This window comes from Pholis gunnellus (genome assembly GCF_910591455.1).
Source record: "Pholis gunnellus genome assembly, chromosome: 14".
Lineage (NCBI taxonomy): Eukaryota > Metazoa > Chordata > Actinopteri > Perciformes > Pholidae > Pholis > Pholis gunnellus.
Genome location: NC_136541.1, coordinates 616,532 through 629,677, shown reverse-complemented (window position 1 = coordinate 629,677; position 13,146 = coordinate 616,532). Strand labels below are relative to the sequence as shown.

The 13,146-nt window shown below is 42.3% G+C and overlaps 1 protein-coding gene across 1 annotated transcript; it reads right to left on the bottom strand.

Moving 5' to 3' along the window:
- Positions 1–557: 557 nt before the first annotated feature.
- Positions 558–12,450, bottom strand: nmnat2 (nicotinamide nucleotide adenylyltransferase 2; the record flags this gene model as incomplete). Its single annotated transcript, XM_079172643.1, has 11 exons — positions 558–660; positions 1,239–1,306; positions 1,395–1,496; positions 2,777–2,853; positions 3,037–3,081; positions 3,699–3,779; positions 3,905–4,034; positions 4,892–4,970; positions 7,693–7,760; positions 8,942–9,030; positions 12,366–12,450. 11 exons carry the CDS (start codon positions 12,448–12,450, stop codon positions 558–560), a joined length of 927 nt encoding a protein of 308 aa, XP_079028769.1.
- Positions 12,451–13,146: the final 696 nt, after the last annotated feature.

The window sequence follows — 13,146 nt, the reverse complement described above, 5'->3', positions numbered from 1 at the left end:
GATGTCGCTGACACGAGGAGACTCGGAGGCTTTGTTCTTGCGTGTCCGTTCTTGCATCAGGCCCGATGACCTCGTCCTTTAACCTTTTTTTTTACCCATCTGCCCCGGCTTCACTGAGCATGCCTGGCTGTGTGTGTCATGCACCCTCGAAACTTTATTATAATAAAGACAGAACACAAACAAGAGTGAGGAAAACACCGCCGTCACCACCGCAGGTGGAGAAATACATCAATGACACGCCTGCAGCCCTGCAGGGTTCACCTCCAACCCCCCCCCCCCCCTCATCCCAAGAGGCCCCGCCCCTCTCATCCCAAGAGGCCCCGCCCCCTTCCTGATGGTGACGTCACATGACACAGACAGAAGGAGGGAACTAATGCTCCAGTGGAAAAAGCTCAAAGAAGAGTATATGTTTGACACAGAAGACAGAGAAGGAAGTTTACGTTGTTTTTTTTTTAGGGAGGGGTGGTGTTATATTTATATAGATGATGTCATAGGTAGCCCCCCCCCCACCCCTCCCCCCGCCTCCGCTCTCCCTGTTCTCATGCAGGTTGTCGTCTCTACCCGGAGGCGTTGATGTACAGCTGACTCTGCAGGATGTAGTCGATGACGGGCTGACTCAGGTAGTCCACAACATGTCCGTCACCGTGCTGCAGGGCCAGTCTGAGAGAGGGGGGGGGGGGGGGGGGCAGATTATTACATTTTAGATTTAACCGATTTAACTCTTCATCACTGTCCAACAACAACCACGTACCTCCATCAACCAGGTTTTCAGCTTTGTTTCAGTTTTCGACTCGTGAAGGAATTACGATTAATCTGTTGATCTGATAATCTGTTTATCTGATAATCTGATAATCTGTTAATCTGATAATCTGTTTATCTGTTAATCTGTTAATCTGATAATCTGTTGATCTGTTTATCTGATAATCTGTTAATCTGTTAATCTGTTGATCTGATAATCTGTTGATCTGTTAATCTGTTAATCTGTTAATCTGATAATCTGTTTATCTGTTAATCTGTTAATCTGATAATCTGTTAATCTGTTGATCTGTTAATCTGTTTATCTGTTAATCTTCTGTTGTTCAGAGGATTTGTCTCTTTGATCAGAGTTTAATTAGAACATCTACCTCTAAGAACTCAAGAACATCTAAAGAACATCTGTTGGTGAAGACACGTTCTACATTCATGTAGAGTACTAACTGTCCATCAGTGATGAGTCTCACAGTAACAACCGTCATCACCTGCTCTTGGTGGAGCTGACGATGGACATCGGGTGGCTCATCCCGTCTTTCACCATGGTGATGTTGTCCTGAAGACGAGAACAGAGATCACATTAACAAAGAGGAAGAGGACGTTTTTCTCCGTCAGATGGAACCAGAGTGTCGTGTAATGTCCACCTTGAACTTGCGGAGAATGGAGGAGTGATTCATGATCCTCTCCGTGTCGGCTCCGTCACGAGGAACCACCACGATCCCGAAATCCCCCACGATCACCTCCATCTGAAACCACAGAGACAAAAAACACCTTCAGTCGGTCCTCGAGGCGGCGACGCTACACAGTTAGACCACATCGATCCAGCTCATTGGACTCTCCAGGATCAGGGTCACAGCAGGATTCACAGGTGAACTTCTGCTGAAGTGACCCGGCTGTTAACAAACTCCATCCTCCAGAACACAAACCTGTAAGTTTCTACAAGACAAAACTTTAGACACCTTTTTGTGACTTGCAGAAACTAGCAGGACCTTTTCATTTGAACTACTGCACCGTAAAGGGCAACTTCTGTAAGTTTCAACCTTTTCTCTCATGTTCGTCTTTCTAAGTGACTAATGAGGACAACGTAGTTTTAAAACTGGTCCAGTACTGAAGGAGCTAAACGCGCTGCTCCTCCTCACAGTCGATGCTCCTCCACTAAGAGGGCTGGTTGTTGTTATTATGGGAGTCTGACAACATCATGGAGAGAACAGAGTCTGGCTCTGGGAAGTCTTGTTCTGAAATCTGGCGTCGCTTCCACAAGCTCGCCTTCCAGCAACAAGTCTCACGACACAATGACAAACAGAAGGAAAAGGTTGTCTCTCCACAGTGTAGTCAGACACTTATAATAACAACAAGCAGCTCTTTCAGTGGACAAACCCCGAGCGATCACATTACAGTTTAGTGTCTGCAGCGTCTCAAACACACAAAGACATAAAAAACAAGTCTCAGGTTTGTTCAGACCGAACGTGAAGCTTCACTTCTGGTTGTTCATACAAAAGTGACAGCTGGAGTGGTTCTTATTCACTCAACAACCAAAGTACTAACTAACCACTTCTAACATGAACTGATCCCAAACATTGGCTTTGGGGTGAATCAAGGTTTCTTGTTCCTGCTCAGTAATGGTCGGTTCTTCATCGCCTGTATACATGTGATGTGTTACCATCAGCTAAAAACTGATTTTCAATGTTTTATCTCGTTGGGATGACCACAGCATGGTATTTTTGTTAAATCATTATCTTTGATTACAAAGTTCTGTCTTTGAATTCAAAATAATTCCCATAAAAGGACTACTACTGATTCCTTCATGCTCACTTGCTAACAGCTAGCATTCATATTAGCATGATGTTTAGCTCGTTAGCAGTATGAGAGAAGAATACCGCTGCATGCCAACGCTGTCTTTTTGCAGGTATTTCCTTTGTCGACCATGGAAATGACCTGTCAGGTTATTACGATGGCGTTTCGAAGGAAAGAGCGAGGGGGGGCGGGGCTACATGTTGGGCGGGGGGCGGGGCTACCGTGTGCTTACATCACTGTCCTTCCACAGACCAGGGATGCAGAAGGACTCCAGGAGATCACTGCCACACAGGAGCAAGATGCGTAACTCTACAGACGACAAACAGGCAGGAGGAAAGAGACATGTCCTCAGTAAACAACATGTTTACTCAGTAAACAACATGTTTACTGGATACAAACAAACCAGAAGGAATTCAGACACAGCAGGAAGGAAAACCAGAGGACACGACACAGGAGTCTGTTCAGGTTTCAGGTGCTGAAGAGACGACTCACCGATCTCCTCGTATCTCATCGCGGTCCCCAGGTTAGCGTTTTCATCTGACACAACGAAACACAACACAAGAGTTTAACATTTCTCCAGTGTTAACAATGAAGGTCTCAATGTGTCACTGCAAGAGCGCTGCCAACCAACTACAAGGTTTGTTTAAGATGCACTAATCAATACTGTCATGTTGTGGATCAATGGATGGATTGACTGTGTGTAACGTTAAAGGGTTTCTCAGAGAACGCTCACTATCTCTGCAGCTCCACAGAGCTTTTTAGCCTCTTTCAGCTTCTTTGTTCTGGTTTCGCTGCACATTTCCTGTCCGGTTCAGCCTCACATGGTTTCATAATAAAAGCTGTAAAAAGCCAGTGTTCACTACCAGCTCAGCAGACAGACTCAGTTAGAGACCAGCTGGTGAGTCTTTAGCAGCTAAAGGAGCTAGAGGGACAGTGTCTTGCTCAAGGACACTTCGACTCAGAACACGTCAAGGATCGAACCTTTGAACGTTGAGGGGTTTTACAAACAGAAACTACTGGTTAGTACCATGTTTTCCAAAACTGACGGACTAAAGGCCTTTAAAGTTGAAGAGGACCTCTGAGTCCTATCGGGGTCACTGGCTGATGATCGCAGTTGGTTTCCCTCCTTTCTGAATGTGTACTCTTCTACTTACCGATGAAGGTGAAGCGTTCGATGTGAGGGCGGACGCAGCAAATCTTTCCAAAACTCTCACTGACCTTCCCCCACAGCTTGACTGAGCAGAGAGAGAACCAGAGGGAAGGTTAGACTCCAGACACTTTCATCAACAAATAACTACATGTAACTGCTCCTTTAACCCTCACTGGTGGATGGAATAAGTGATGGAGGAAGGTGACTCACTGGCTGTGGGCTTGTGATTCATGTTGCTGTGGTTCTGGTAGATGGGGGGCGGGGTCTGGTTCTGTGGCTGACCAATCACAGGAGTCGTCGATGGCGTGTTGACGTTGGACAGAATGCAGCCGGTGACTCTCTGAGGAACAAAGATATTGTGATAAAACAGACGTTCTCCAAATAACGGCAACACTTTAACGGAGACGGAACAAACTGACAATACTCTCAGTCACAGACAGAGGAGGCAATATGGGGAATATCATGAAGACTATCATCAACATATCTGAAACTCTCCACACCAACAGCCGGCACCCTTCCCAGAACGCCACCCAGAGGCTCTAAGAAGGCGGGTCCTCCAAACTGCTGTTCGGTGCACAGGCACAACCAACAGTCAGAGACTTCCTCGACTCGCAGTCGCATACAGGCGACCATCTTGTTCCTCCATACTCAGCCGGGGGCTCATGAGTACCCCACACACGCCCGGCGCCTCTTATCCTGGGGAACTCCGGTAAAAGGCTTGAGTCCAACACCTCTTCGGGAGTTTGGTTCCAGAACCGGCGCTATGAGCCCAACTACTGTATATATCTAATTGAAACCACTACACCTTCCGCACCAGCTCCGGTTCCTTCTCCACCAGAGCGGTGACGTTCCACATCCTGAGCGCTAGTCTGCGATGCCGAGGGTCGGCACACCTAGGACCCGACCTTTACCTGCCCGGCTCACATTGCACCCGACTCCAATGCCTAATGCTGCGAGTGGTGGGCCCACAGGGCGGCGGCTCCACGTAGATTTTTTTGGGCTGTGCCCGGCCAAGCCCCATGCGCCACGGCCCGGCAACCAGATGTTTGCCGGCAAGCTCCTCTCCTAAGTCTGGCTCCAGAAGAGTGCCCAACTCCTTTGTGGACGATAAAGGGTCAGTGAATCGCTCCCTTGGGACCACTTTGCCTTGCCCTAAAGACATTTTTCAAAACAATTGACAGAAAAACTTCTCCTCACCTTCATCAGGTCGCGGTGATGCTCCAGCACGCTGCAGGTCGTCTGCCAGGTGTCCTGGTAACACTCCCAGGGGTCCACCCTGCAGCAAACCCACAGCCACAAACACTGGTTTACAACAGACTCAACAACTAAACATCTCACGATGCAACTAAACATCTCACGATGCAACTAAACATCTCACGATGCAACTAAACATCTCACGATGCAACTAAACATCTCATGATATAACTAAACATCTCATGATGCAACTAAACATCTCATGATGCAACTAAACATCTCACGATGCAACTAAACATCTCATGATATAACTAAACATCTCATGATATAACTAAACATCTCACGATGCAACTAAACATCTCACGATGCAACTAAACATCTCATGATATAACTAAACATCTCATGATATAACTAAACATCTCATGATATAACTAAACATCTCACGATGCAACTAAACATCTCATGATGCAACTAAACATCTCACGATGCAACTAAACATCTCATGATATAACTAAACATCTCATGATGCAACTAAACATCTCACGATGCAACTAAACATCTCACGATGCAACTAAACATCTCATGATATAACTAAACATCTCACGATGCAACTAAACATCTCATGATGCAACTAAACATCTCATGATATAACTAAACATCTCATGATATAACTAAACATCTCATGATGCAACTAAACATCTCATGATGCAACTAAACATCTCACGATGCAACTAAACATCTCATGATGCAACTAAACATCTCATGATGCAACTAAACATCTCACGATGCAACTAAACATCTCACGATGCAACTAAACATCTCATGATGCAACTAAACATCTCATGATGCAACTAAACATCTCATGATGCAACTAAACATCTCATGATGCAACTAAACATCTCATGATGCAACTAAACATCTCACGATGCAACTAAACATCTCACGATGCAACTAAACATCTCATGATGCAACTAAACATCTCATGATGCAACTAAACATCTCACGATGCAACTAAACATCTCATGATGCAACTAAACATCTCATGATGCAACTAAACATCTCATGATATAACTAAACATCTCATGATATAACTAAACATCTCATGATATAACTAAACATCTCATGATATAACTAAACATCTCACGATGCAACTAAACATCTCGCGATGCAACTAAACATCTCATGATATAACTAAACATCTCACGATGCAACTAAACATCTCATGATATAACTAAACATCTCACGATGCAACTAAACATCTCATGATGCAACTAAACATCTCATGATGCAACTAAACATCTCATGATACAACTAAACATCTCATGATATAACTAAACATCTCACGATGCAACTAAACATCTCATGATATAACTAAACATCTCATGATATAACTAAACATCTCACGATGCAACTAAACATCTCACGATGCAACTAAACATCTCATGATATAACTAAACATCTCACGATGCAACTAAACATCTCACGATGCAACTAAACATCTCATGATATAACTAAACATCTCATGATGCAACTAAACATCTCATGATGCAACTAAACATCTCATGATGCAACTAAACATCTCATGATACAACTAAACATCTCACGATGCAACTAAACATCTCATGATATAACTAAACATCTCACGATGCAACTAAACATCTCACGATGCAACTAAACATCTCATGATATAACTAAACATCTCATGATGCAACTAAACATCTCATGATGCAACTAAACATCTCATGATGCAACTAAACATCTCATGATACAACTAAACATCTCATGATACAACTAAACATCTCATGATATAACTAAACATCTCATGATATAACTAAACATCTCACGATGCAACTAAACATCTCACGATGCAACTAAACATCTCATGATATAACTAAACATCTCACGATGCAACTAAACATCTCACGATGCAACTAAACATCTCATGATATAACTAAACATCTCATGATGCAACTAAACATCTCATGATGCAACTAAACATCTCATGATGCAACTAAACATCTCATGATACAACTAAACATCTCATGATATAACTAAACATCTCATGATATAACTAAACATCTCATGATGCAACTAAACATCTCATGATATAACTAAACATCTCATGATGCAACTAAACATCTCATGATGCAACTAAACATCTCATGATGCAACTAAACATCTCATGATACAACTAAACATCTCATGATATAACTAAACATCTCATGATATAACTAAACATCTCATGATGCAACTAAACATCTCATGATATAACTAAACATCTCACGATGCAACTAAACATCTCACGATGCAACTAAACATCTCATGATATAACTAAACATCTCATGATGCAACTAAACATCTCATGATGCAACTAAACATCTCATGATGCAACTAAACATCTCATGATACAACTAAACATCTCATGATACAACTAAACATCTCATGATATAACTAAACATCTCACGATGCAACTAAACATCTCATGATACAACTAAACATCTCATGATATAACTAAACATCTCACGATGCAACTAAACATCTCATGATATAACTAAACATCTCATGATGCAACTAAACATCTCATGATGCAACTAAACATCTCATGATACAACTAAACATCTCATGATATAACTAAACATCTCACGATGCAACTAAACATCTCATGATATAACTAAACATCTCATGATATAACGTGTGTGGTGACTGAACGTGGTTCTGGCTTGAGATCTGGGTTTTTTATCTTCAGAGTTTCACATGTTTTACATGAGCTGTAAAAGGTTTTGCAAAGAGAAGAGGTGTCTCACCTGATCCAGTCAGAGGACTGGACAGCCAGCTGACACATGGTGAGACGATGTCTGCTGGGCACCAAACCCTGCAGACACACACAGGGAAACAGCGCTCGGGAGTTATTTCTGCTCTGAGGACACACGAGACCTTCACTGAAGTCTTTCATCAGACCGACACACGACGCTGGTCTGTGGTCTGTGTGAGTCATCAGGGCAACATGTGGTCCTGAGGAGGTTCCTGCTTCCTCAGGTGCTCATGTTTCTGTTTAATCTAAACTTCATTACAACGGTCACACACAGGTTCATACGTGATGAACCTCAACAACCTAGTAATGAGGAAGAGTGGGCTGCTTCTACTGGAGCAGGGTATGTGTACTGTGTGGTATTAGTACTTCTACTGTAACAGGGTATGTGTACTGTGTGGTATTAGTACTTCTACTGGAGCAGGGTATGTGTACTGTGTGGTATTAGTACTTCTACTGTAACAGGGTATGTGTACTGTGTGGTATTAGTACTTCTACTGTAACAGGGTATGTGTACTGTGTGGTATTAGTACTTCTACTGTAACAGGGTATGTGTACTGTGTGGTATTAGTACTTCTACTGTAACAGGGTATGTGTACTGTGTGGTATTAGTACTTCTACTGTAACAGGGTATGTGTACTGTGTGGTATTAGTACTTCTACTGTAACAGGGTATGTGTACTGTGTGGTATTAGTACTTCTACTGTAACAGGGTATGTGTACTGTGTGGTATTAGTACTTCTACTGTAACAGGGTATGTGTACTGTGTGGTATTAGTACTTCTACTGTAACAGGGTATGTGTACTGTGTGGTATTAGTACTTCTACTGTAACAGGGTATGTGTACTGTGTGGTATTAGTACTTCTACTGTAACAGGGTATTTGTACTGTGTGGTATTAGTATTTTCCTGCAGTAAAGGATCTGAATACTTCCTCCACCACTGTCTGTGTAGTACATAGTGTACATGTACACATGTACTCTGTGTGGAGTATTAGTTTGAAACGATCGTCGTCTGAACGTTTATTAACGATCATAACTGATGTGAATCATCTCCAACAGACACAATCTGTGTCTGCAGCTTCATTATTCATGTCCAGAGTTTCTGCAGAGCAGAAGTAGGACAAGAGAGCTGCTGCTGCTGGATGAGTGTGTGTGTGTGTGTGTGTGTGTGTGTGTGTGTGTGTGTGTGTGTGTGTGTGTGTGAGCCGCTGTAATCTGATTACTAGCTGCAGAGGAAGGACTCACAGGTTTTCCGTAGGAGTCGTGAACCGGTGAGATGATTCCTCCGATCACGATGAAGCGACCTGATTGGTGCAGAAACTCTCTGGCTTTTTCTGCACAAACACACACAAGCAGAGACACACACAGCGTGAAGGTAGACGAGTACACCTGGTCCAGTACTGCCCTGAAGTACAATATACTTCTACTTCGTGAGTACACCTGGTCCAGTACTGCCCTGAAGTACAATATACTTCTACTTCATGTATCTGGAGTTATGCTGTAGATTCAGGTTCCACATGACACACGTGACTCCTCGTCAAGGATTAAACCAGATGTTTCACAATAAAAGCTTCGTCTCCTCATTAAATGTTTGAGTTAATATCAGAGACTACAGAGGATCAGGTCTACACTGAGACTGGTTCATATAGAGGATCAGGTCTACACTGAGACTGGTTCATATAGAGGATCAGGTCTACACTGAGACTGGTTCATATAGAGGATCAGGTCTACACTGAGACTGGTTCATATAGAGGATCAGGTCTACACTGAGACTGGTTCATATAGAGGATCAGGTCTACACTGAGACTGGTTCATATAGAGGATCAGGTCTACACTGAGACTGGTTCATATAGAGGATCAGGTCTACACTGAGACTGGTTCATATAGAGGATCAGGTCTACACTGAGACTGGTTCATATAGAGGATCAGGTCTACACTGAGACTGGTTCATATAGAGGATCAGGTCTACACTGAGACTGGTTCATATAGAGGATCAGGTCTACACTGAGACTGGTTCATATAGAGGATCAGGTCTACACTGAGACTGGTTCATATAGAGGATCAGGTCTACACTGAGACTGGTTCATATAGAGGATCAGGTCTACACTGAGACTGGTTCACATAGAGGATCAGGTCTACACTGAGACTGGTTCACATAGAGGATCAGGTCTACACTGAGACTGGTTCACATAGAGGATCAGGTCTACACTGAGACTGGTTCACATAGAGGATCAGGTCTACACTGAGACTGGTTCACATAGAGGATCAGGTCTACACTGAGACTGGTTCATATAGAGGATCAGGTCTACACTGAGACTGGTTCATAGAGGAGAACGTCTCCTCGGTCAAAGGTCCGGAACATTACAATAATATCTAACTCGTGGTATTTAGTGTATATATATATATTCTAGAAGTCTAGTAGTAACAGAGTCTCTGTGTCGTCTGTCAAATCAAATAAAGAAAGTACATCAATTACATTTTAAGATATAATATATAATTACGTTTTCAAATGTGGATGGATTATAAATAATACATAGAAATACATAAATAAATGTTCTTCTCTCATTTCAAGTGAAATAAGGATCCATCTAAAGACACAATACACAGAAATGAATCTTTGAAAAGCTTCTTAAAATAAATTGCTTGATTTTAGAAAAATGAATGAAAAGTAAAGAGTAAAGTGAGTCTGGAGTGAACTCTTCTCTTTGTTAAATCATTTCACATCATAACGTCTCAGTCAACTTTATAATAAACATCTCTACACATCTCAACATCTCAACATCTCAACACCTCAACATCTCAACACCTCAACATCTCAACATCTCAACACCTCAACACCTCAACATCTCAACATCTCAACACCTCAACATCTCAACACCTCAACACCTCAACATCTCAACATCTCAACACCTCAACACCTCAACACCTCAACATCTCAACATCTCAACACCTCAACATCTCAACACCTCAACACCTCAACATCTCAACATCTCAACACCTCAACACCTCAACATCTCAACATCTCAACACCTCAACACCTCAACATCTCAACACCTCAACACCTCAACATCTCAACATCTCAACACCTCAACACCTCAACATCTCAACATCTCAACACCTCAACATCTCAACACCTCAACACCTCAACATCTCGCCCTCAGGTCAGACTGGACTGTTTGGTCTAAAGGTGTGTGTCTGGTCTGGTGGTGGCGTGTTTGGTCTGGTGGTGGCGTGTTTGGTCTGGTGGTGGCGTGTTTGGTCTGGTGGTGGTGTTTCACATCGTATTTAATAATGAACGCTATCTGAACACAGAGTGGTTCAGTAGTAGTTCAGAGTTGGTCCGTTCTTTGTTGAAGCTGTTTTCGGTCCGCTCACTTCTCTCCGTCTCCCGTTGTATATACTGTGCATTGTTATTTTATCTTCTTATATTTGTATATTTAATATGTACTCTGTTGTTGTAGTGCATATATTGTGCATTTTTAATACTTCATATTTTAACTCTGTTACTTCGTTTGCTGAAGTTTTGCTGCTGTAACAAACACATGAATAAAGTATCTCTCCATCTACTGTCCTGTGTATACTGTGTACTATACTGAGTACTGTACTATGTCTACAGTGTACTGTACTGTGTATACCGTTTGTACTGTACTGTGTACTATACTGTGTATAATATGTACTGTACTATGTACTGTGTACTATACTGTGTTTACTGTACTGTGTATCCTGTGTACTATCCTGTGTACTACACTGTGTACTACACTGTGTATATGTGTACTGTGACTCATCAGCTCAGTGCGGTTAATGAGCTCATGTTTCCTGTATTAATGTCTCATGAATCTGTATTTATTGTAATGAAGACGATCATATAAATGAATGGGGGACAGTCCATCCATCAGTTCTAGTCTTCAGAGCTTTAACGATTTAAAAGGTCAAATAATAAAGTATCAAATGACCAAAAGCTTGAAGCCCTCCCTTTATTGTTAACTTAAATGAAGGCCATGTCAAGCTATGATGGGATGGTTTTATGATATTTGGTATTTTCTTAATTGACCGTGCAGATAGTCCAATGACTTTAATATATGATATTCCGTTAATAATCCGCTTTACATCACTGTAACACCGAATAACCTCATTAAACACGAGGAGGTGAAACACTGTTTGTCTCCGCAGCAGCAGGAACCTGAATAATTCATGTGTGTTTGGACCCATTAGCGCCTGTCTAATGACGCAGGAACCCGCCGCTGAGCAAGGCACTACCTGCTGCACCATGTTCCGGTCCGTCCGGAGTCTCTGAGGACCCGCCGGGGATCGAGGCGTGTTTTCTGGGCTGCGCCACACGCCGCGCGAGGCCTGCGGAGCCTCGAGGCGGAACATTTCCGTGTTTTTCTCTCCTTAAAAACCGCCCCGCGTCACATTAACGTCTTTAACGGGACATTATTCCGCTCGTTGTTGGTGTTTTCTTTACATTCTGCTGGATGTGGAGCAGTCGTCCATTTCAGCACCACCCTGCTGGACAGCGACCAGACAGGCGCACCAAACCCCGCTCACACTTTCACCATTTTAAGCTCAGATTCAGATGTGTGGCCCGATGTGATTGTTTGGGAGGTTTCATGTCGCCCCCCCACACACACACACACACACATACACACACACACGGACAGATGCTCACCGAACATATGGATGTGTCCCTTGGTGATGGGGTTGAAGCTGCCGCAGGACAGCAGGATCACGTGGGTTTTGGTGTTTTCTGTCATGTTTCTTTTTTTCTGTCTCCGTCTCCTTCTTCTGCGTTCCTGTGTCCCCCGGTCCGGTCCGGTCCCCCGGTCCTCGTGTGGGTTCTGTGTTCCCGGGTCGTCGGTTGTTTGTAGCGGTGGCCGCCGCAGAGAAAGAGAGGCGAGTCTGCGGCAGGAAGCAGCGTCAGCGCGTTAAAGAGACACTCACACGTCACTGTTCCACTGTCGCTTTAATACATTCACTCACAGCTTCATAATCACATGCATCATAATGTTATCATAATGTTATCATAATGTATCATGTTATCATAATGTTATCATAATGTATCATAATGTATCATAATGTTATCATGTTATCATAATGTTATCATAATGTATCATAATGTTATCATGTTATCATAATGTTATCATAATGTATCATAATGTATCATGTTATCATAATGTTATCATAATGTATCATAATGTTATCATGTTATCATAATGTTATCATAATGTATCATAATGTATCATAATGTTATCATGTTATCATAATGTATCAGAATGTATCATAATGTATCATGTTATCATAATGTTATCATAATGTATCATAATGTATCATAATGTTATCATGTTATCAGAATGTATCATAATGTATCATAATGTTATCATAATGTTATCATAATGTATCATAATGTATCATAATGTTATCATAATGTATCATAATGTATCATAATGTTA